This window comes from Aulostomus chinensis, chromosome 4 (genome assembly GCF_037954235.1).
Source record: "Aulostomus chinensis isolate RoL2024-O1b breed Wild chromosome 4, RoL_Achi_v1.0, whole genome shotgun sequence".
Lineage (NCBI taxonomy): Eukaryota > Metazoa > Chordata > Actinopteri > Syngnathiformes > Aulostomidae > Aulostomus > Aulostomus chinensis.
In genome coordinates this window covers 24,358,275-24,379,390 of record NC_141323.1, presented here as the reverse complement: position 1 = coordinate 24,379,390, position 21,116 = coordinate 24,358,275, and the positions used below count along the sequence as shown (strand labels likewise).

Below are 21,116 nucleotides of genomic sequence, written 5' to 3'. Positions count from 1 at the left end.
CCTGGTGTAGAGTTTCAAATTTACAGCCCTATATTTATGACAACTAAGATATAGCTAGACTGAAAGGACAGTGTTTCCACAGACCGATTTCACTCAAGAACAAAATGATAAGCGTGATAGTTTCCTTTTAACATTAATCTGAATTGACACCACACATTTGACATCTGACTGGCCTGAAATGTCCTGGGTAGCATCCTGGGGTGGGGTGCTTTTATTCTGAAATGAAACTGAATGGGGAAACAAGTTTCCTTTTAATATCAATCTGAATTATGATAAAGTATGTATAGGGTGCTTATTTAGAAAATCTACATTGGATTGGCCTGAACTCATCTGGGCGGTATCCTGGGGTGATGTAGTATTATTCTGAAGTGAATAGCAACGTGGAAGAGGACAGTTTCCCTTTCATATGTATCTTGATATCAAAACATCATTCATTATGTAGCCGTTTTACATACGGGGCTTTCATTTTGCAATCCTAATGAATCGGTAATGAGTGATAGGAGAAAGCATTTCAGCAATCACTTTAATATTCTTGATTTTATGAATTCGTGTTTCATTCATGTATTTGCATTCTCATTAATTAACTAATTCATGACTGGCTGAATGAATGTGAAAACATGGGACACCAGAAGATCCCCTTTTTTCTATATTGAAATCCCTTTCTCCTTGCTCTTGTCGTAACGCCTGGTTTATGCATATCGTTTAACACGACTGTGATGTTCGAATCAGGCTGGCTTTACCGCAGTCTGCAGCTGACGGCCCCTTCCCAGCCTGCACGGAGCTGCTAACAGCTAAAGCCTCAGCTTTTAGCCCATACTGCTAAATCATAATATGTGATGACTGTGATTTACTTACTTTTCCAAGAGAAGAAGAGTTAATTTTGAGTCAAACTGGAGTCCTTAGAGATGTCACAGGTCTCCCCACCTTGGAAACGCACGGCTAACATTTACTCTGGTCGTATCCCTGTGTATCTGACGCCTGTTGAGCCGACAACGGTGGTTCTTCTGAGGTAAACTCCGGAGGGGTGTCTTCAGCTGCCCGTTTCGGACTGCTTTGTTCCATCTTGCTCTCCACTTAAACGTTGCTGATTCACGGTCGCTGTTAGTAGTGGGAGGGGCCAACTGGTTGGAAGGGAGGGGGGACGACATTCACATGCACTAACATCAACAAGGCTGGAGAACCTCATACAGATACGGTTGGTAACATCACGTTTTACGCCACTCTTTCACTACATGGCAAACTTATTTTATTCATTGTCTTCCGCTTATTCCTGTAAAGGGTCGCGGAGGGGGGGCGCTATCCCAGCATCTACGGGCGAGAGGCGCGGTTCACCCTGGACAGGTCACCAGTCCGTCACAGGGCCAACACATAGAGACAGACAACCATTCACACTCACAGTCACACCTACAGTCAATTTAGAGTATCAATCAGCCTCGTCCCCTCTTGATGTCTTTGGACTGTGGGAGGAAGCTGGAGTACCAGAGAGAACCCACGCAGACACAGGGAGAACATGGAGACTTCACACAGAAAGATCCCGCGCCCGAGCCGGGACTCGAACCCTTCCCAACCTTCTTACTGTGAGGCCACAGCTCTAAGGACTGCAACACCGTGCAGTGCCATTAATTGTGACTGTATGCCATTACACTGAGTAATTTTCTCCTAAGTATCATTACTTAACAGGGACGTGACTGGATAGATTCTGGCTGAACATGGGGGGGGGGTTCTATTTTTGAGAATGATACAGAGTGCTTTTGAAAAAGTGTGGGCCTACACCTTCGAAAAATGTGTTTGGCTCACCTCCCCATAGTCACAGTAAATCACCTGCATTCAGATGCTATTTTGGTCAGCACAGTACGGTCAGCTGCTGGTTGGGGGGATGTTTTGTCTTTCTTTCTTTCTTTTTTTTAAAGGCAATACGACCGCGGAGATTTTCTTTAATCTCCAACACACATCTCATCATAAAAAAGGATTTCATTTACTTAAAACGATAAAGGAGACTAATTTGACACGCTTCCCCTGAACTTCTCCTCGCCCTCCTGTCTGGCAGTTGTTCTCTCCCTACCCACCTTGTTTCAAACTGCCAGCTGCACACTCAGTCCCTTGCTTGAAAATTCCCCGCATGTGGTTTCAGTCCAAAATTGTGCTTCTGTTGAAATGATGCATTCAAACACTGTGGTATTAACTGTTCCTATGTGGTTTTTAGTCCACGCAGCTTCTGTCAAAATACACAGACACAGCCTACATTTCCAGTTGAATACAAGGGGAAAGTGACGAGAGAAAGTGTGCAAAACATGAGGCAGGAATAGGAGAATACCATTTGGTGAAGGAAAAACAGACCAGAAGCCCGTCAGGAATTCAAAGTTTTAGGCCTGTCGTGACTGGGGTTTTCAAAAGTATTTGCTTTAATGCATGCGGTCAGTCCCTGTGTGGGTGAACTAGAGGAATAACACAAAGTTTGGCAGGGGCAAGAATCATGTGGCTCTTAGTTTCAGCGTAGCACTGTGTGAAGACGAAGCCTAGAGCGTGTTATCAGCGCTGCAGTCTCCGGAACGAGCTTGGCACCTTCAGAACACATCGACGAAAAGCAACGATGACCTCATCTGAACCCGTTTGATTCAACATTTTTTTTACTTCATGAGTAACAGCTACTTATTAGGGCAACACTCCGGTTTAGTCCGCTCAAATTTGTACAACACGTATCTAATAGAGACTCCATTAAAAACAGCAACCATGATTCATTGCAGATGCAATTAGAATGCAAAATGCTACTTCCTCCCTGAGTACCCTGGGGTCACCTCACACAGCTCTTACCTGTTCTATATCTGAGGAACAGTGTTCTTAATGTCCACACAAAGACGAGGTCAATCACCCCTCACTCCAAAACGCACACTTAATACAACCTTAACTGTCATGTGACCACATATCTTTTCTATGACTGGTTATCATTTCAGTGACTGGTTATCATTTCTATGACTGACACTTCTATTGTTGGAGGCAGAAGAGGAGTTATAGCTGGAGAGGAATGTTGCCTTCAAGGACTACTCATAATCTGTTTCACTGAAGGCAAGCTTTGCCCTCTTTTTTTGGCTAGAGATAAAATGATTGCAACAACTGCACATAAGTAAAAAGGCGACAATGCAATCGTACATTTTACCGTCAACCTATTTTTTTTCGTCTCCTATTTTAAGATCAAAACTGAAAACACATTTGTGGTCATTTGATTTGGATACAATCCTTCATGTCATTATTATTTTATTTTATTTTTTGTCAATTTCAAAGTTAAGTATTGGGACATTTTAAACATGCATGTTTCGTCCCCAGACGGCAGTCCCAACAATTTTCTGCACTACACCATCAAATGTTATTTCATCAAATACTTTGGTTGAATATTTTATCCGCAAAATGCACAAGATTCCCATAAGGTCAATTTTAGCTCGTGTTAAGCGTGATTTGGCAAATGTTTTCCATCTATTTCCAAGTGGAAGAACTCTGCAGCGCAGTTTAAAATCTTACAAGTCTTCTTTGACCTCCCCAACGTTTCTCACATCAAAAACCTGTTTCACTACAACGCTCGACATGGGCAATCATTGGCCATCTTTGGTATCCAGGTGGCAACGTAGCTCGTTCGCCATCCTCCTTGTAAACCCCAGCGACAGTTACGCCTACTCAATTGTAACCCTGTTTTTGTTTTCCTAGATTCCTTTTTCCTTATTTTTTTTGGGGGGGGGGGGGGGTGCCTCACACCTTAGAGTTTGACACCTGTAAAACACCACTCCATTTGAGCTTTTTCTTGCCGGTGATGATGTTTAAATTGGCTGTCAAAGCTACGGTAAGTCTGACACAAGAATATCAAGCTGCTCCATTAAAATTGCTTGACCGTGCTTTATTAGTTCGGCTGTTGTTGCATTTGAAAGGTTTTATGTAATCCCAAATATATTCGATTCGATTTTAAACGTTTTTTTTTTAAGACACCCTCTATGATTTCCAAATTTGTAGATGCCTCAAATGCAATACGCTGTTGGAGAAAATGCGGAATGGTTGGCGACCATTTTCACATATTTTGGGACTGCCCAGTGATGCTTCCTTTTTGGAAGGAGGTAAAAAAAACGAGATAAATAAAGTTCTGGGAATCGACTTAAAATTCACCCCAAGTCAGTTTCTTCTCGATTTAACTCCTAAAGATATGCACACCAGGGACCAAAAGTATCTGTTACACATACTCTTGATCACCGCTAGGAAAATGGTGACAATAAAATGGATGAATTTACAGCCACCTACAGTGGCACAATGGCAACAGAAGCTGGGGGAGGTGTCTGGAGTGGAGGCTTTAACTGCTCAATTACAATTAAGGTCTGATGTCTTTTTGAGGAGGTGGCTACCCATAACAAGATACCTCTCTAACTGAAGGGAACCCTACACAGTGCTGTAATATCTTAATTGTCCCTTTATTTATTCATTTACTTTTCATTCATTATTATTATTATTCAACTTTCTGGACCCCAGTGTTTTGTCTTGTTTTGTCGAACTGTCATACATACTCTGTGACGCTGGCAAGGAATGTTCTGTGTTGTGTTGTTTTATGTTTAATAAAAATACAGTTCCAAAAAAAAAAAACAAAGAAAAATGAACTTAACGTCTGAAAATGAACAACCTCGATTACATTGCAGGCTAAATGTACTTTCACAGCCAGCACTTGTGTACGTGACTCACTGACTACTTAAAAACAGGGTATAATAGGATACTGTATGTTGAATTGTCACACATAGTACAGTGTATATTGAAGGAAAAATAACAATATGGAATACCTCAATATCTTTAATGCTGTTGTTGAGTCAAGGGTACAATGTTAAAACATTCATCCAGTTCCCCATCAAACTATAATGGGAGTAAAGGTTAAGTTAAGAGAGACTACAAATAGTGTGATTTGCATAGGCTTGGCGCTACACAAACAAGTGTCTGATCAAACATAGAAATCTCAGAACTTAAAAAAAAAAAAAAAAAAAAAGACACAAAATGGACATAATGTTGTAAAAAAATAAGAATTCAGCATTAATGTAACCACTGTATTACAAACATAAAGGTTAGGTCAACCTTAAATAATATTTTGGTCGAGGCCCCGCGAATGAAGCCTGGGAATGTGATTGTCTGATTTTGGAGCAGTAGTTTTAATCAATTTAATGCCCTGGTGAACCATTCGTATTATAAAAAGCCTGTGCTTGTGCTCTATAAAAGAGAGTGGGCCATGTCAGGGAAAGAAAATCGGAATGTCAAACAGTTATGAGGTAATCATGTATTGTACCTCAGCTGTCATGAATGTTTTCGTTGTGATGATAAGGCCGGAAAAAAATACATAGAGGCAAATGCATTGTTGAGATATCTTGTTAAAAGCTTAGGCACCCTGACTTTAGTTTGTATGCCCACGATCACAAAGCTATTAATGAGCATAGGAGTGTGCATAGAGGCTGATTTCCTACACCGTTTAAAAAAAAAAAAAAAAAAAAAAAGAAGTTATAAGCAGCAAAGGCATTTTGTGCACCTGCCATAAAGAGGAATGTCTGAAGATTTTAAAGTGATCAAACAGCTATAAAAGCCACATGACAGCTAGTAAACACGTAAAAACATAAATAAAATGGCAAAAAAAAAAAGGATAATAAGTTGTAATGGCCTTCAATACTCCAATCATCCCAAAAAGTAACTGCCCGCTGGTGAATAGTTTCTGGATACATAAAAAAAGCAAAATGCCTTTTTGTTATGAGTATAAGTGTTATATAAGATAAGGTATGATAGGTCATATTCAAAACATGATAATATATATTACTCAAACCATTGCTACACTATTGGTAAGACATAATAAAAGTGGAATCAGCTAAATTCTAGAAGTGCTTACATTTCTATGTGAGTGGTGGTGAATAAAATAGCAATGTCCTTTAAATATAACTTAAAAAGAGATGGAGAGTGAGCAGTATGAGGGAGAGAATAGATTTAACCCACTTCTTTCTTAGGGTGGTGGACGTCTGAAATCTTTCATTAATCTTCTAACAAAATTGTCCCAATGCAGTAAAACAGATGAATAGAAATTTCAGTCTTTTTTGTTGTTGTTGTTTTTTTTTTAGCTGGCAGGATTGTAACAAGTACTTAGTTATAACCAATGTCCAAATTTCACAGCGTCTGTTTCTTTTAGAAAGCAAATATCATTGTGCAAAGGCACTAAACATAGTGGCTGTACAAAAACATGCGGTGCTGTTTCGGTACAGTACTCGGACAGAGTATCTCCTGTCCCTCCTTTTCCTCGGGGTCCCTTTTGGGATTGTGGTCATTATTTGGTAACTTAAGACAAAGTCAAAGGATGAGTCTTGGATTGTTGTGGTCCTCAGTTTTAGTAGCTCCTTCAAGATGTTAATGTCCCATACCTGGTGAAAGAAGCACATCAAATATTATATATATACATTTATATATATATATATATTTGTCAGCTTTACTGGATTTCTGACGCAATGAACACTTCATGGAATACCACCCGTTTAAATTATTTTGTTGAAACGGAGTTAAAACAGAAAATTCATACTGATTTCTTGGTTGCAATTCTTATTATCGAATGAATATCTTTTGAAAGGGTTCGTTTTACTGGGGATGTTTGTTCACAAGGGTTAGTTGTTGCTTGCTCTTTGCTTCTTCTTGACCTTCCGGGCGGCTGAATTCATAAGATTATGCAAGTAACAATCTTGAAGCGAGCCAGTGATCGACAGTGACGAATGGATGGTTCATCCTAACCTGCTTTTGTTTTGTTTGAAAGTGTCTGCCCTTTTTTAAACAGACTGATGTGTATGAACACCTATGGCCAAGAGTGTCCACGCAATCAAGTCCCCAAATTTTGAAAACCTCTTCACAAGACAATAAGAATCAACTTCAAATTAAAGTGTCTTAGACAAAATCCTTGTAAACATCTATTAAAGTAGACATCCCGCACACGTGCCGGGATTTTTCAATGGCTCTTTTCGTCGTGGGTTTGTAAACTGTCAAAATAATTGGATGTACCATCATGAAACATTGTCTCAAGATTTCGAAGAACAACGTTCTAATTATGACTTCACTTGAATAAAGATGGTTAAAAAATACTTCTAAATTCAATACTGTCCCACAAAGCTGATTCCAAACTCGTCAAAATAATTTTGGAAACTATTGACGCTGAACATGTGGACAGTACAAGGTTGCTAACGTGTATGTGGTCCAATGTGGTGTCATGTATCTGTTAAGACTGGAGGCCAATTTCCCGAAACGAATGCAGAGTCAGTTCAAAGCCTCAGTCTCCCTCCTAGTTAGACTGAGATGGTTTTTTAAAATTCCAACATACCAGCAAGTAAAGTGACAAACCAGCATGGTGGGAATGCTGCCTGTAAAACTTTGAAAGGCAGGACAGCTATCTGAGCCATAAAAGTGGACACACGAGTGGCAGTGCTGAAAGGTTTGAGTTGTGTCGAGGCGGCTGCTGAGGGGGTTTATAGGGGTAAACTGGTGCACCCTCAAGGACGAAGGCCCATTCTGCCTGCTGCAGGAACGAGTGGAGGAGGAGACTGTGCTTGAGCGAGAGCTAAAATAGCAAGCAATGCAACTGTGGCATCCTAAAATGCTGTGGAGGACAAATGACAAACTATAAAAGACCATACGTTGGCTATGATAAGTCCATTTATTGGCTTTGGGAAACGTGGTGGTACACACAGCTGGTAAAATAAGTATTGAACACGTCATCGTTTTTCTCGGTAAATGTACCTCTAAAGGTGCTATCGACACATTGGTTTTCACCAGATGTCGGTAACAATCTGTGCAACCCACACATCAAAGAAATCAAACTTTAGATGTCCATAAATTAAGTTGTGTGTAATAAAATGGTTATGACGGGGGAAAAAAATGATTGAACGCACTTAAATTTATTTAATACCAAGTACAAAAGCTTTTGTTGGTAATAACTTCAAGGTGCCTCCTGTATGGAGAAACTAGTTGCAGGCGCAGGTGTGATCTTGGCCCATTCTTCCACCCAAACAGTCTTCAAATCCTGAAGGTTTCCTGGGCCTCTTCTATGAACTCTGATCTTTAGTCCTTCCATAGATTTTCTATCGGATTCAAGTCAGGTGATTCCTTTCTCTGAAACCAAGTGAGAGTTTCCTTGGCTGTGTTTGGGATCGTTGTTTTGCCGAAATGTCTTAAGTACATTTCTCCATTCATCCTCCCTTCAATTTTATGAAGTTTGCCAGTGCCGTATGCTGAAAACCAGCCCCACACCACGGTGTTCCCATCTCCAGACGTCACTGTCAGTATGGTGTTGTTTTGGGGTGATGCGCAGTTCCATTTGACCTCCAAACATGGTGTGTATTCTGGCATCCAAAGAGTTCAATTTTGGTCTCATATGACCAGAGTATGTTCTTCCAGTATTTTGCAGCAAACTTTAAGCGAGCATCAACATGTTTTTTCTTCAGCAATGGAGTCTTGCTTGGAAGGCGTGCGTACGCAATGGCTGTTGAGTGCATCTTAGTGTTTTCTTTGAAACAATTGTACCTGCTAATTCCGGGTCTTTCTGAAGCTCTCCACCACTGGTCCTTGGCTCTTGGACAACTCTTCTGTTAATTCTTTTAACTCATCTGTCAGAAATCTTGCGAGAAGCACCTGGTCGTGGCCAAACCCTTTCTGTGCCAAGCCATCGGTATGGTTTGCAACAATAAGGTTGAGCCAGTCTTGAAAGACCGCTTTGCTTTTGCCCATCAGGAGACGTTTCTTGTATGACACCTTGGCAATGAGACACCTTTTTACAGACCATCAACTGGAACTGAACCAGTTTATATTAACTTGCACTGACAAGGGGCAGGGTTGCTTTCAGCTGGCGTCTTGGCTTTCCATACTTTTTTGCACCTCCATTTCTTCGTGTGTTGAATATTTTTTTTACTGTGACATGACATTTTTTGACACAACTTAATTTATGGACATCTATCTATGGCTTGATTTCTTTGCATGCGTGGGTTGCATGGGTTATTACCAACATCTGGTGTCAAAATTCATGTCAGTCGCACCTTTAGAAACATATTTATGAAGAAAATTGGTGACGGGTTCAACACTTGTTTTCCATGCTGTAAATGAATCAAGCTCACACAATACAAGTTTCAAAGAAACTCATTTTTTCTTCTCATTGAAAAAAGGTGTAGGATCGGGGCCCTTGACGATGAATCTGTCTCGTCACTACTGACGACCTGCAAATTCCACCACTACTTTGTGATGTGTGTGGCCCTCTGGGAGGCCCTACAGAGATTCTAAAATGAAATTCCAGATCCCTTAAAAGTTTATACAGAAGTGCCATGACGGAACTTAATTCTGCTAAATAACCGCTCGATGAGTATGTGCAAAAACACTGACACTCTTTACACATGCGATCATAAACTGGGTATGTGAACATGTCCTGCTGATGAGCAACATTAATCTGCGATATCCACGTCATCATTTTTAATTCTGCTTTTGTCAACTCTTTCTTTTTAAACCTATTCATTGCTTTTAAATGTTATACGGTCTTTAATTGTTTGTGAAGTTAGCGCGCATACCCCTGGAGGCACCAAATCTCACTGTACAACTCGAAAATGACGATAAAGGCACTGAATGAATCCTACTTCCTTTAAGAGCCCTAACTGTCCTGCAATATGCTGTTAAGGTTGATTTTAAACAAAATAGGGAGTTGCAATTCATAAGCTTGTTTCCATCACAATCCATCAAGGGCACACCTGACTAGTGAGATACAGCGATGCTTCATGTGCCGTGTCTGGCCGAAATCAAAAGCAGGACCAGATGTTATGGGCTGGGTCTCTTCCCTGGTCTGTTGCAGGATGAAAAATATCAACAAAGACGTTTGATGCACTTAATAATGGCCTCGTGTACACGAAAATGTACTTCTGCTTACACGGCTGCGGTCCTCCAATGAGATCCGAGGGACATTTGCAGTTCTTGAATGCAGTGACCACTTGTGGCCCAGACCAGCTCTGAATGCGGTCCACATGACTGGATCTCAACGGGTTCTGGACTTGCACTTGGACTTGTCCACTCAGGATGCATCTTAGTACCACATTTGAAAGGGAGCACCCTCCTATTTGCGGGAATTTTGTCCAATCTGTCTTTGGTTATAAGACTGAGACGAAGGCCACTTCTTTCACCGTGCCATATTTTTGGAGTGACCACTACAGATATTCCATCATTATAAATCTTTCGTCTGGGTCAGGGTATAAAAGGTGTGCAACATAGTGTGTTTATTTCAGTGCTGTTATTTCAGCAAAACAATGAGTGTGGGTTCAGTAAATCCGATTTTTTTAGTTTTTTTTAGTTTCTAACACCCAGAAAAATGAAGAAAAAAAAAAAAAAGGTTGTGGTCATAAAAAAGATTTGAAAAGTTGACATATTGGAGCCACAAGTACATCCAAAAACATCAACTGCTGACCCATTTCTGTGTTTCCTTGAACACGTACTCAGAAGCTCTGAAGTTGCGATCGAAAATGTTTCTGGTGTGCTGGCAACACTCACCGTTGGTGACTGATTTGGTGTCCACACTGCCTGCAACCTACAAGATACGAAGAGAGGAAGGTCAAGGACAGTCAACACATGCAGAACCGCCCCTCTAATTGATCACCTTCCCCTGAAAAGAAGCCTGAACTCATCAAGCTTTGTTCTCATTCTACTTGCCTTCTCTGACATCACGGCATCGTTAGCTAATAACGAACTGCTACCTGTCCTGCCCACACCTCATTTTATGTCAGTGCTGACCGCCACCTGGTGCCCTCCGACTCCATGACTCACTTTGGTGTCCCACAGCCTCTGGTCTGCCCAGCAACTGTTGGCTGCAGGAATGCACCATAACCATGCTAGCAATGAGGTAAAAAAACAAAGTGGGTAGGTGGAACATCCTCTTTTTTCCCTTTTGCTAAGCAGCTATAAAAACACACCCTTATTTGAATTTTAAAATTCCACAAGACCAGGTTTAGCCCGATGTAAGGAGTTCATGATTCAGTGCTGTCAAACTGCCACAGTGCAATTTAGCAAGGCACCTTTCTTTCCACAGTAAACCGTCTCCATTAAAAGCAATGAAAAGCACAGTTGAACTGGAATAGTGATTTGTGGTTGCTGAAAGCCAGTCAGAAGAAGTGAAACAGTCAACAGTGAGAAGCGTTCAGCCGGCGTTGGACAAAAGGCAGACTGTTAAAGCATTTACAATGCAGAATTTGCACTGAACTGGAATCTTTTGGATTTTTTTTTTTTTTTTTTTTTTTTTGGTACAGTTGGCTTTAAAAAAAATGTTAATACAGTCAACAGCATAATTCTGATAGGTTCAAGTTGCTGCTCTTAAATGAAACGTTTCAAACTTCAAAAGGACGAGACTTTGCATGTAAAGGAGTCCCCGAACAGACATGCAAATCACACATTTGTCAAATTAAACTCCCATGAGTGTGATTATGATGCAGCTTTGCCAGTGACAGAGTGAAAAGAACAGCAGTGTGACAGCAAAGCGTGAGGTCATTTTGTGATAAGAGCTTTGAGAATCGATTCTCTTTTACCTCTCCAGGATTATTCCAGATCTAATGCTGGGGCGAACTAGCTATGAGAGTTCTTAAAAACAAAAACAAACACAAGTTACTCCCATCATTGAGATACTTTTGAATGACAACTGGGAACCAAAAAGGAAAGGCTCCAAACAACGAAGACAAAAAGAAATGGGATTTATCGTACGGAGGCGTTTCACCTGGATTACTCCTTGTGTTGTGTGAATAACTTCAATCTAACCTACTTTGGTTGGAGAGGTGCCCTTGTTTTCCCATAGACTTCTCTTGTTGGTGACATCAACAGGCTTCAGGTCCTAGTAGAGAGACAAACAGAGCCATAAGAGACATCATAACCGCAATGCTAAGCATTCGGGGGTTAATTCAGAAATAGTCACCATGCTGTAGCAGAGAAAAGGAACGAGAGAGGTTGACGGATAAGGAGCAAATGTCGACCGAGCAGAAAGTTTCAGGGTACCATAGCAACCAACAGCCTTTTTTCGGCCCAAACCCTCCCCACTTCCAGTCTGACACAAAGGCACACTTGCTACCGAATCCCTGAAGGTTTCAACAACTTTTGGGACAAACTCCATTATCTGAAGTAAAAAAAAAAAATGGTTCAACATTTCCCTACCAAACGGAAAGTTCACGAAAAAAGTTTTCTTTTTTTGCCATTTATGCAAAAAAACACTACCTTGTATCTCATATTTTTACAAGCTGCTTGATTTTGGCCATTCCATCTATTGTAAAATGCACTCTTACGTCTTTCTTCCGTCTCTAATAGAGCCTCACACAACTGTACTTTCAACAGAACATCTTAACTGCTGACATGAACACACATTTAACATTTTACAGACACACTTAAAGGCCTTATTTCATTTTCATTTTATCATACAACATGTTTGTAGCTGTATGACTTTGTTGCAGGCTACAACGGACAAATGTTGGTTTCTCAGTTTTAAACTGCTTGGGGAAGAAAATAACATAAGATCGGTGTCAGAGTTAATGTTTTGTTCTGCATGTGAAGAGCAAAAAAAAACGCTAGGAAAAGGTGGGAAAAAAGCAGAATTTATAAGTTGTGATACAATCAAAACACACATATGTAAAAAATGATGTCGTTTCTTTTTTGATGCTATTAAAAACTTCTCCGAAATTCCTAGAAACATTCCAGTTTCGGAGTCCTGGAATTTGATTGCTCAGGTTTTGCAGGGTTTACAGAGAGTTGAAATGAGTATTAAAAGAAAAGATTTGAGGTATTTTACAACTTATTTCCGCACTTTATACGATCATCTCTTGACAGGGATGAATGAGTATCATGGAAGGGGGCAGGGTTTATGAAATGGAGTTGAAGGGAGTCCATTTTTAAGAAAGGATTTATTAATACAGCAATTTTCAGTTTTTCAATCTTCAAGTTTAACTTAACTTTTGAAATATTCCCATCAGACTTTTGGAAATATTCAATATTTCAACATTTGTCTGTGTTATCTATTTGAAAAAAAAAGAATTGGCTGCCATGGTTTATTTTTAGTTAACCTGGTGGCTAGACTGGCTAGTAGCTACCTCATATATTCAGTATCAAGCAAAAAAAAGGCTACCAAAGAAGGCCACTTGCTGCACTTAAACTCTCCATTGTTCACTTTACTTTTCAAAAGCTTGCAAGCTACAATTCGCACTCAGTTTTAATAAACGAAACTAATTTTCTCACCACATCTTTGATTCCTTTTGTCCAGCATTTGCAAGCTGCCGGTCAGAGCCATATGTTGTGTCATTGTTGCTTTCAGTTCAATGAATTCAATCCAAGTCAATGGAACAATCACAAGATGTCACCAAAATCACTTTGTCCCTTTGATATCATTCATAAAAGGATGTGAGTGTATCGAATCGTATCGTGAGCTGAATATCGTGATATATATCACAAGATTAGCGTACTGCTACAGCCCTGCGTGCTAGCAGAGCTTATGATAAAATACACAGATGTCTCAAAACTGGTGCCGTCTAACTTATCCACGTTATTACAGTTTTAATAATGAACGTTGATGTTCATTTGAAAATGTTATTCTCATAAAGCCCAGCAGGTGGTGCCAGGCAGATCACAGCTCTCAAACATCTGAGAGGACAAAGTAACCAATTTTTGCATCGATCCATCCATCCCTCCATTCCATTTTCTACCGCTTATCCTGTTAAGGGTTGCTGGGGGGCTGCAGCCTATCCCTGCTGCCTTCAGGCAAGAGGTGGGGCACACACTGGACAGGTCAATTGTTGCCTCATTTGAAATTATTATAAAACACCTGCAGATTTTAAAAACACTGCATGAGTGACACCACAGCAGGTTCTTAAAAGGTTGAATAGATTATTATGTAAAATTGCTGTAAGACCAGTATTCAAATAGGTGACATCTTGGGTTTATTTTATTCTCTTCTTCTACAAGCATAGACAGCAGATGTGTAGATCCTGAGATCCTGAGGAAATAGAGCCCCTGAAGAGTCTTATCAAAATAAAAGCAGGCAGAGCTGTAAAAAAACCTGAACTCTAACAGTTATGACAGGGGTCGCTACACAGATAACCTACCGTCGGCTTTGCTCCCGGCACTTTGCCGCTCTCGGGAGTTTTATTCAGCCAGTCGTTGATGCGACCTGCCACACCTGTCTTCATCACAGCTGCTTCCTGTGTGGACGAGGTCAAAGGTGAAGCTAGTCTAGTTGTCACGGGCAATGAGCCTAACTAGGAAGTGCCAGTGAATTGGACTCTTTCCTCTTATTATACTGTACTTACATGTACACACGCACACGCACACACACACACACACACACACACACACACACACACACACACCTTTACCTACAGTGAACAAGTTTACACAAGTTTCATCAAAATTACCCCTCTAGTACCTTGAATGTGCTCCCGCCACCTCCGGGTGAGCTGAACACACTGCCTTTCTCCCACATGCTCTTGATGTTTCGTATGCTGTCAGTGACCATGGGTAGGTCCACTGCTCCAGAGCGAGGGGACCTAGACTCCCTGTTCTCCCTCTGCAACGGCAACACATTGGGTTTAATTTTTTTTTTTAAAGAAAAACATACGTGACCTTGGTGGCAATACAATGTATCTGATATGTTTCCAGAGAGCTTTTAGAAATATGACTTTTTTGCTTTGGGTATGCAGATGAACAGCAAGTTAAAAAAAAAAACAAATAGCTGGGCTATTTTTAGATTCATAATCAGGTTTTCAGCATGTCAAGACTGGAACTGAAGTCTTCAAACAGAGAGACAAGATTTCCTTGAAACAGATTTCTGGGATGCAAGTCAAGGCCTTTCTTGATGCAGGCAAATCAGATTTGTCTTAAATCAAATCTTTATCTGTCCATACTGCTTTTTGCAGGTGATTAGATGAGATTTGTTGTGACACTCTGCAAATGCTATGCGAGTGCCCAGAACATCCAGAATGAGAGGCATCTGTAGTAATCAGACCTCAACTCCTAAACCTGTTGGATCAATGCGCATGATCAGATTTCTTGTGATTTTTGGCTGTTCAGACTGTGAAAGTCAAACTGAATATAATCCAGATATGCTGACCTGTGGACAGGCAGTCTGAACAAGGCCTTACAGGTTACTCTTGTTTCCTTTACCTTGTTATTTGGGCATCTCTATGGTAAATGTGACGCTAACCTGAGCAGCTGAGGTGTACTGCTCCAGCCTGTTGTCGATCTTGGACACCACAGGAGAATGAGACATCTTTACTGTGCTGCTGGGGGAATGGATTTAGTATAAGAGCAGAGAACACAAGAAAAAAAAAGGCAAACACTTACAAACCCAATTTGGTATTATAGCTTCAACCCTGGGTTACGGTCATGCTACTTAGCAAAACAGGAGTCAGAGTTACAAGCTCCGGAAGAGCTTTTTTTACAGAGACAAAACATGAACTGGGGGATTTTTAAAAAATTTTTTTTTTTACCTTTTTTGTGCTGACTTGTTCAGAAATTCTGCCCTCTCTCCAATCTGCAGAGAAACGTCACAAGAGCTCTGGGTCAATAAATATTGCACATGAATAATGTACATCACTGAAACACATTTCATCCCTCAGGAATCTTGACATGTCCCATGTCTCTATCACTGATGTGTAGCGGGGAAGAGGAATGTGTTTATAAAATACCCACAGCTGCATTTGAATATGAATGATTTTGCTGGGTGGCATGGTGGTGCAGTGGTTAATTGATTATCGATGAACCCATAATGATTTACAGCAGAATCATCCTTCCATCCATCCATCCATCCATTTTCTTCCGCTTATTCCTGTTAAGGGCCGCAGGGGGGCTGGAGCCTATCGCTGCGGCGTTCAGGCGAGAGGCGGGGTTCACCCTAGACAGGTCCCCAGTCCATCACAGGGCCAACACATAGAGACAAACAACATAGAGACAAACAACCATTCACACTCACACTCACACCTACGGTCAATTTAGAGTATCAATCAGCCTCGTCCCCTCTTGATGTCTTTGGACTGTGGGAGGAAGCTGGAGTACCAGAGAGAACCCACACAGGAACAGGGAGAACATGGAGACTCCACACAGAAAGATCCTGTGCTGGAGCTGTGACTCGAACCCTGAACCTTCAGGATGTGAGGCAACAGTGCAAACCACTGCACCACCGTGCAGCCATCAATTAACATATGAACGCAAATCACTTTGTAGATTTTTTTTCATATTTTTTTTTTTCATAAATTCAATGCGACACACACACACGTCTCATCCTTGGACTTTGGGAATCTGAGAGGATGATTTATCTCAATATGCAATATAGGAAAAGGCTAAAAGGGGCATGATGCATGTGTTTCTTAGATGCTCATTAAGAAATTAAATATAAAAGAAATACAGAAGAAAACAAAAAAGCCCTCTTCGACTCCTGATGATAAAAAAACAACTTGTAATCGCTTGATGCCCAACGTGGAAGTTCCGGAAAATACGGGAAATTCCCCACTCAGGCCATCTGAATGCTTTAACAGTTATCCTGTTAACTCGTATCTTCTTCCTGCCAGACACTCCTTCCCTATGTTCCTCTCTCCTAAAGGACACTATCCACACCAACGGAAGGGTTACTACTGATGGGATGTAGGCAATTCCTTTTACAGTGTATCCCACTGGGTGGTGATTGCCGACAGTGAAGCATATTTCTTTACCGTAACTCAAACAGCAACTGAAATATTTGTGGAACAAAAACATTTAACATTCCTGCAAGAAATGGTTGAAGCCAACAGCTAAAAAAAAGCAGTGAATACTGAATTTCAATAATCGAGCCAGAATCAAAACTCTTGATGAAAAGTCAGGCTGCTCTATATTGACAGGTAATTAAGTAAATGATCGCTGTTAATAATTCGAAATTGCTTTTAAACCACATACATTTTTATGGTTGTAATACAACTAAAAAGAATTACTTGCCAAAAGTGCCAAAAACAAACCTTTAAAACAATGGACTGAAGAGAAAGCCAAAGTCTATCATTTAGTAATTCGTTAAAAAAAATAAATAAACAGGCCACAAGTGAGTGGTGCAGTAACAGGCAGTAAGCTTTGCATACAGTCTGAAAAAGTTTCAATTTGTTCATGTAATTGGGCAAACCTCAGTTTTAACACACACACACACAAACACACACACACACACACACACACACACACACACACACACACACACACACACACACACGAAGTCTACGATCTCACTAAGATGGGGGCAGTACCACTCTTAGCTGTCATTTATGAGATATCTCCCCCGGCTGAAAGTCCCTTTAAATTTCCAGAGTGTGGGGGTCGGCTCCTAGCAATGCTGCAAACAGGTACCGTAAATTCCGGACGATAGAGCGCACCGTTATGTAAGCCGCAGATGCTTATTTTAGGGAGAAAATCAACTTTGTACACGTATAAGCCGCACCGGTAAATAAGCCGCGGTGCACGGCGGAAACACCTCGGCCGCCCGTTCTCGCGTGTTGACCCAGTCTTCCAGAGCGTTTTCAAGTCCGGGCCATCTGCTATTATGACCTCTGAAAGCTTTTGTCGTCTTTTTGCATTGGGTCAGTTCGTCATGTTGCCGCCTCCAGCGTCTCACCATCGATTCGTTTATGCCAAACTTACGTGCTGCAGCTCTATTTCCATCTTTAACCGCCAGATTGATTGCCTTTAACTTGAAAGCTGCATCATAAGCATTCCTTCTTCTGCTCTCCATCTTGAGGGTGAGTACAAATGACTGAAAATATCGTGTGACGCTCTTTTTACACTGCACCGCGGCATGGACTGGACGGTCCAAGTACAGTGCTTAGAGAAATTACCATAACATTTGGCCAGGAATTTCCCTAAGTACGGTACTTGGAGCTACCATCAGGAACAATAGGGAATTACTGCCTGCTGCCGCTGCCTGCATCACCCCAGGGTGAAGGTAAAATCCTCGTATAAGACGCACCGGAGTATAAGCCGCAGGGCACGAAGCGTTGAAAAAAAGTCGCGGCTTATAGTCCAGAATTTACGGTATTCATATTTGAGGGGATAAAACACTGCAGCCATTTGATTCAATTTCTATTATGTGTGTCAGCAGAATTTAAAAATTGGCACGTAACGGACTCCTGGTTCATCCGGTCTCTCATCGTTTACGAAAAGTCCCTCAACTCAGGCAGAGAGCACTTAATGAAGAGAGCTCAACCACATGATAGAGCAGATACAGGTCTCCTAATATTTGGAATTACTCGTGGAATTTGGCCGTTCCAGGTGCTGACGGCAAGGCTCGGCAGGATGTGAGAACGAGCAAAAATGTACAAGATAGGCAGTTGGCTTCTTAGTTATCGTTGTTTGGAGGAATTACACGTGTTGTGTTGCACTCAACAATGACAGTGCTCGTGTGTGAGAATGCTGAGAATAAGTGAGGAGACAAATTGGTTTCTCACCAAGGTCAAAAAGTTAAGTGTGAAACTGTCATCACTTTGGCTACGCAATGCAAGGCTAAGGGGTCAACCAACCTTTTTTCAGAAAACAATTAAGTTGTAAATTACACAGATTTAGCTTCGGCACCTACCAAGTGTCTTTCTTTTCTCTGAAGCCTAACTTAACTAAACCACTGGTATGCTTTTGAGCGTTATTTAACATTTTAAATTGAATGCGCCACTCATTCAATATGAGATGCGATTTATTCTGTTCTTACGCCCCAAACATGAACATTTTCCCTCTTTCAAGTGACATGACAGTTAATTTCAATTTAAGATTTTTTTTTTTGGAAATAGAAACTTAAGGATGTAAAATCAGAACACAGGAGAGCTGTCCTTGTGCGAGCATATGGCTCCGTCCATGGCTCAGGGGTAGAGTGGCCGTCTAGCAACCGAAGGGTCGCTGGTTCGATCCTCGACCCTGGTGACCATGTCGAAGTGTCCTCGAGCAAGATACTAGTGAATTATGAGCGCGACTGTTTGGCATCCAAATTTTTCTGCTTTGCCTTTTCCACACACACAAAACAAACAATATCTACACTGTAGGAAAGTGTGTTCATCTGTTTGAACACAAGATACAATTTGCATTTTTGGTTACTTAGCTTTGCACACAGAATTAATTGGGTTTATTATGTTCCAAGTTTACAAAACGTCAACTTTACATGTTTGCAAATCCATGGCAGAATATTTCTCACTGAGGGATCCGAATTGGGGGGGGGGGTTCTGCTGATGTCATTATATATATATATATAATATACAAATATGTCACGTTGGACAAACCTTCAGAGAGGAACCACGAGGGCTGACACATTTGAATGGTTTGTCCTCCCCATCCACAACATCATCCACCTTGTGTCTCTTCTCAGCTGCCTCTGCTCTCCTCCTCTCAATCTCCTCCTTCATCTTCCTCTTCTCCTCCTGTCAGAGAGAGACGTTTCGACAGTTTAGCAGATGGAAATCCGAAAGAAATTAAGTAGTAGAGTCTATGATGTTGATGGTTAAGGTAGACATTTTTAAGTTTTCTGTCAGCTATGGCCATCGCAGGGCCAGCACACAGAGACAGACAACCATTCAGTCTCACAGTCACACCTACAGTCAATTTAGAGTATCAATCAGCCTCGTCCCCTCTTGATGTCTTTGGACTGTGGGAGGAAGCTGGAGTACCAGAGAGAACCCACACAGGAACAGGGAGAACATGGAGACTCCACACTGAAAGATCCTGTTCTGGAGCCGGGACTCGAACCCGGAACCTTCTTGCTGTGAGGCGACAGTGCTGACCACTGCACCACCGTGCCTTAAGAAATTTCCATTTTTCTTAGAAGGATTTTCAAATCCACAGTTAAGCAATGCACCTTTACCTATACATGCAGAGCGTGTAAAATGTACCTAAGTGGTAATTTGTCTCGCAAACAGCAATCAAAACTAAAAACAACAAAAATATAATCCATACTATATATATATATATATATATATATATATATATACACACACACACAAATAAGCAAGAGTACACGGCATCAGCAACAATATTTTCCATTTTGAACACATCCTGCTAAGGGTCGTGGGGGGTGGAGCCTATCCCAGCAGCCTTGGGGGAGAGGCTGGGTTCACCCTGGACAAGCCCATCACAGGGGCAACACATTTAGACAGACAATCATTCACACTCCTATGTTCAATTCCAGTATTAGCCAAGTCTTCTCTTGCATGTCTTTGGACTGTGGGAGGAAGTCAAAGTACCCATGTGGGTACACAGAAAGATCCCGTGCCCGAGCTGGGGCTCGAACCCGGAACCTTCTTGCTGTGAGGCGGTAGTCCTAATTGTATCTATTGTTGCATTTTATTGCACTGTATCCATTTCTTACTTTTTATATTGCATTGTTGTACAGAGTCATAACAAACTTTGCTGCACAGTGTTTGTATTCTGCAATGACAATAAAGGCTTATTCGATTTGACTCTATTATTAAGTTTAACATTAATCCGAAATTTTCATTACTTCATTTCACAAGCAGGATTTTATTGTCGTCCCTGCAGCGGGAAACCATGATTTTTCGAATCCTTTTTACCCATGTGAATATAACAAAATTCTCCTAAATTCTACGTATGAATTATTCATCAGAGACAATGAGCATATCAACACTCATCAATGAATCTTAATCTGAACCACCAATCTATCTGTGAAAGGGTTATTTGATGCGCAGATTTACGGCTTGCTCAATAAAGATCGGGCTCAATTCAATAACCATCCCCGACACGACAGGAAATCAGCAAACGGGTTTTTGTCACTCCACTTCGTCCCTCTGATGAAGCAGGTCAGGGACAAATTCAATTACTTGGAGTCGTTTCTAATTTGCAATGGTAAAAATAAGAGGCCTTATTAGCAGCACCTAAGAGGAAAACAGGGGCACACAGACGGGCTGTCACGTTTCGACCTAAATTCATCAACGATGGCCTCTTGAACTGCATTCATAAACGACTCCAGTGCAAGCAGTGACTGATGTATGCAGAGCTGTCCTCTACATTGGCTCACCCAAGATTCATGTTCATGCCAGGTCCAAACAGGTTAGGTGAGAAATTGCAACAAACATACATATCAAATAGATACA

The 21,116-nt window shown here is 41.1% G+C and overlaps 2 protein-coding genes across 8 annotated transcripts in view; both read right to left on the bottom strand.

Moving 5' to 3' along the window:
- The window catches only part of LOC147263943 (troponin T, fast skeletal muscle isoforms-like), a 30,749-nt gene extending 29,540 nt beyond the window's left edge, over positions 1 to 1,209 (bottom strand). Inside the window, exon 1 of one of the 2 annotated variants that reach the window (XM_086202333.1) lies at positions 856 to 1,209. The gene's annotated coding sequence lies outside the window, so the exon portion shown is untranslated. The remainder of the gene's footprint in view (positions 1 to 855) is intronic. The other variant, XM_086202334.1, reaches the window with a different exon arrangement.
- Positions 1,210 to 4,613: 3,404 nt separating this feature from the next.
- Positions 4,614 to 21,116, bottom strand: part of LOC147263942 (uncharacterized) — a 55,588-nt gene continuing 39,085 nt past the window's right edge. For 2 of the 6 annotated variants that reach the window (XM_086202328.1, XM_086202330.1), the window contains 8 exons: positions 19,293 to 19,430; positions 15,510 to 15,553; positions 15,224 to 15,302; positions 14,447 to 14,587; positions 14,127 to 14,222; positions 11,807 to 11,875; positions 10,549 to 10,585; positions 4,614 to 6,410 (listed from right to left, as the gene is read on the bottom strand). In XM_086202328.1, coding sequence (XP_086058454.1) covers positions 6,397 to 6,410; positions 10,549 to 10,585; positions 11,807 to 11,875; positions 14,127 to 14,222; positions 14,447 to 14,587; positions 15,224 to 15,302; positions 15,510 to 15,553; positions 19,293 to 19,430 — 618 coding nt within the window. In that variant the 3' untranslated portion in view covers positions 4,614 to 6,396. Of the gene's footprint in view, positions 6,411 to 10,548; positions 10,586 to 11,576; positions 11,629 to 11,806; positions 11,876 to 14,126; positions 14,223 to 14,446; positions 14,588 to 15,223; positions 15,303 to 15,509; positions 15,554 to 19,292; positions 19,431 to 21,116 lie in introns of all 6 variants that reach the window. The other 4 variants (XM_086202331.1, XM_086202332.1, XR_015112510.1 and 1 more) reach the window with 3 other exon arrangements.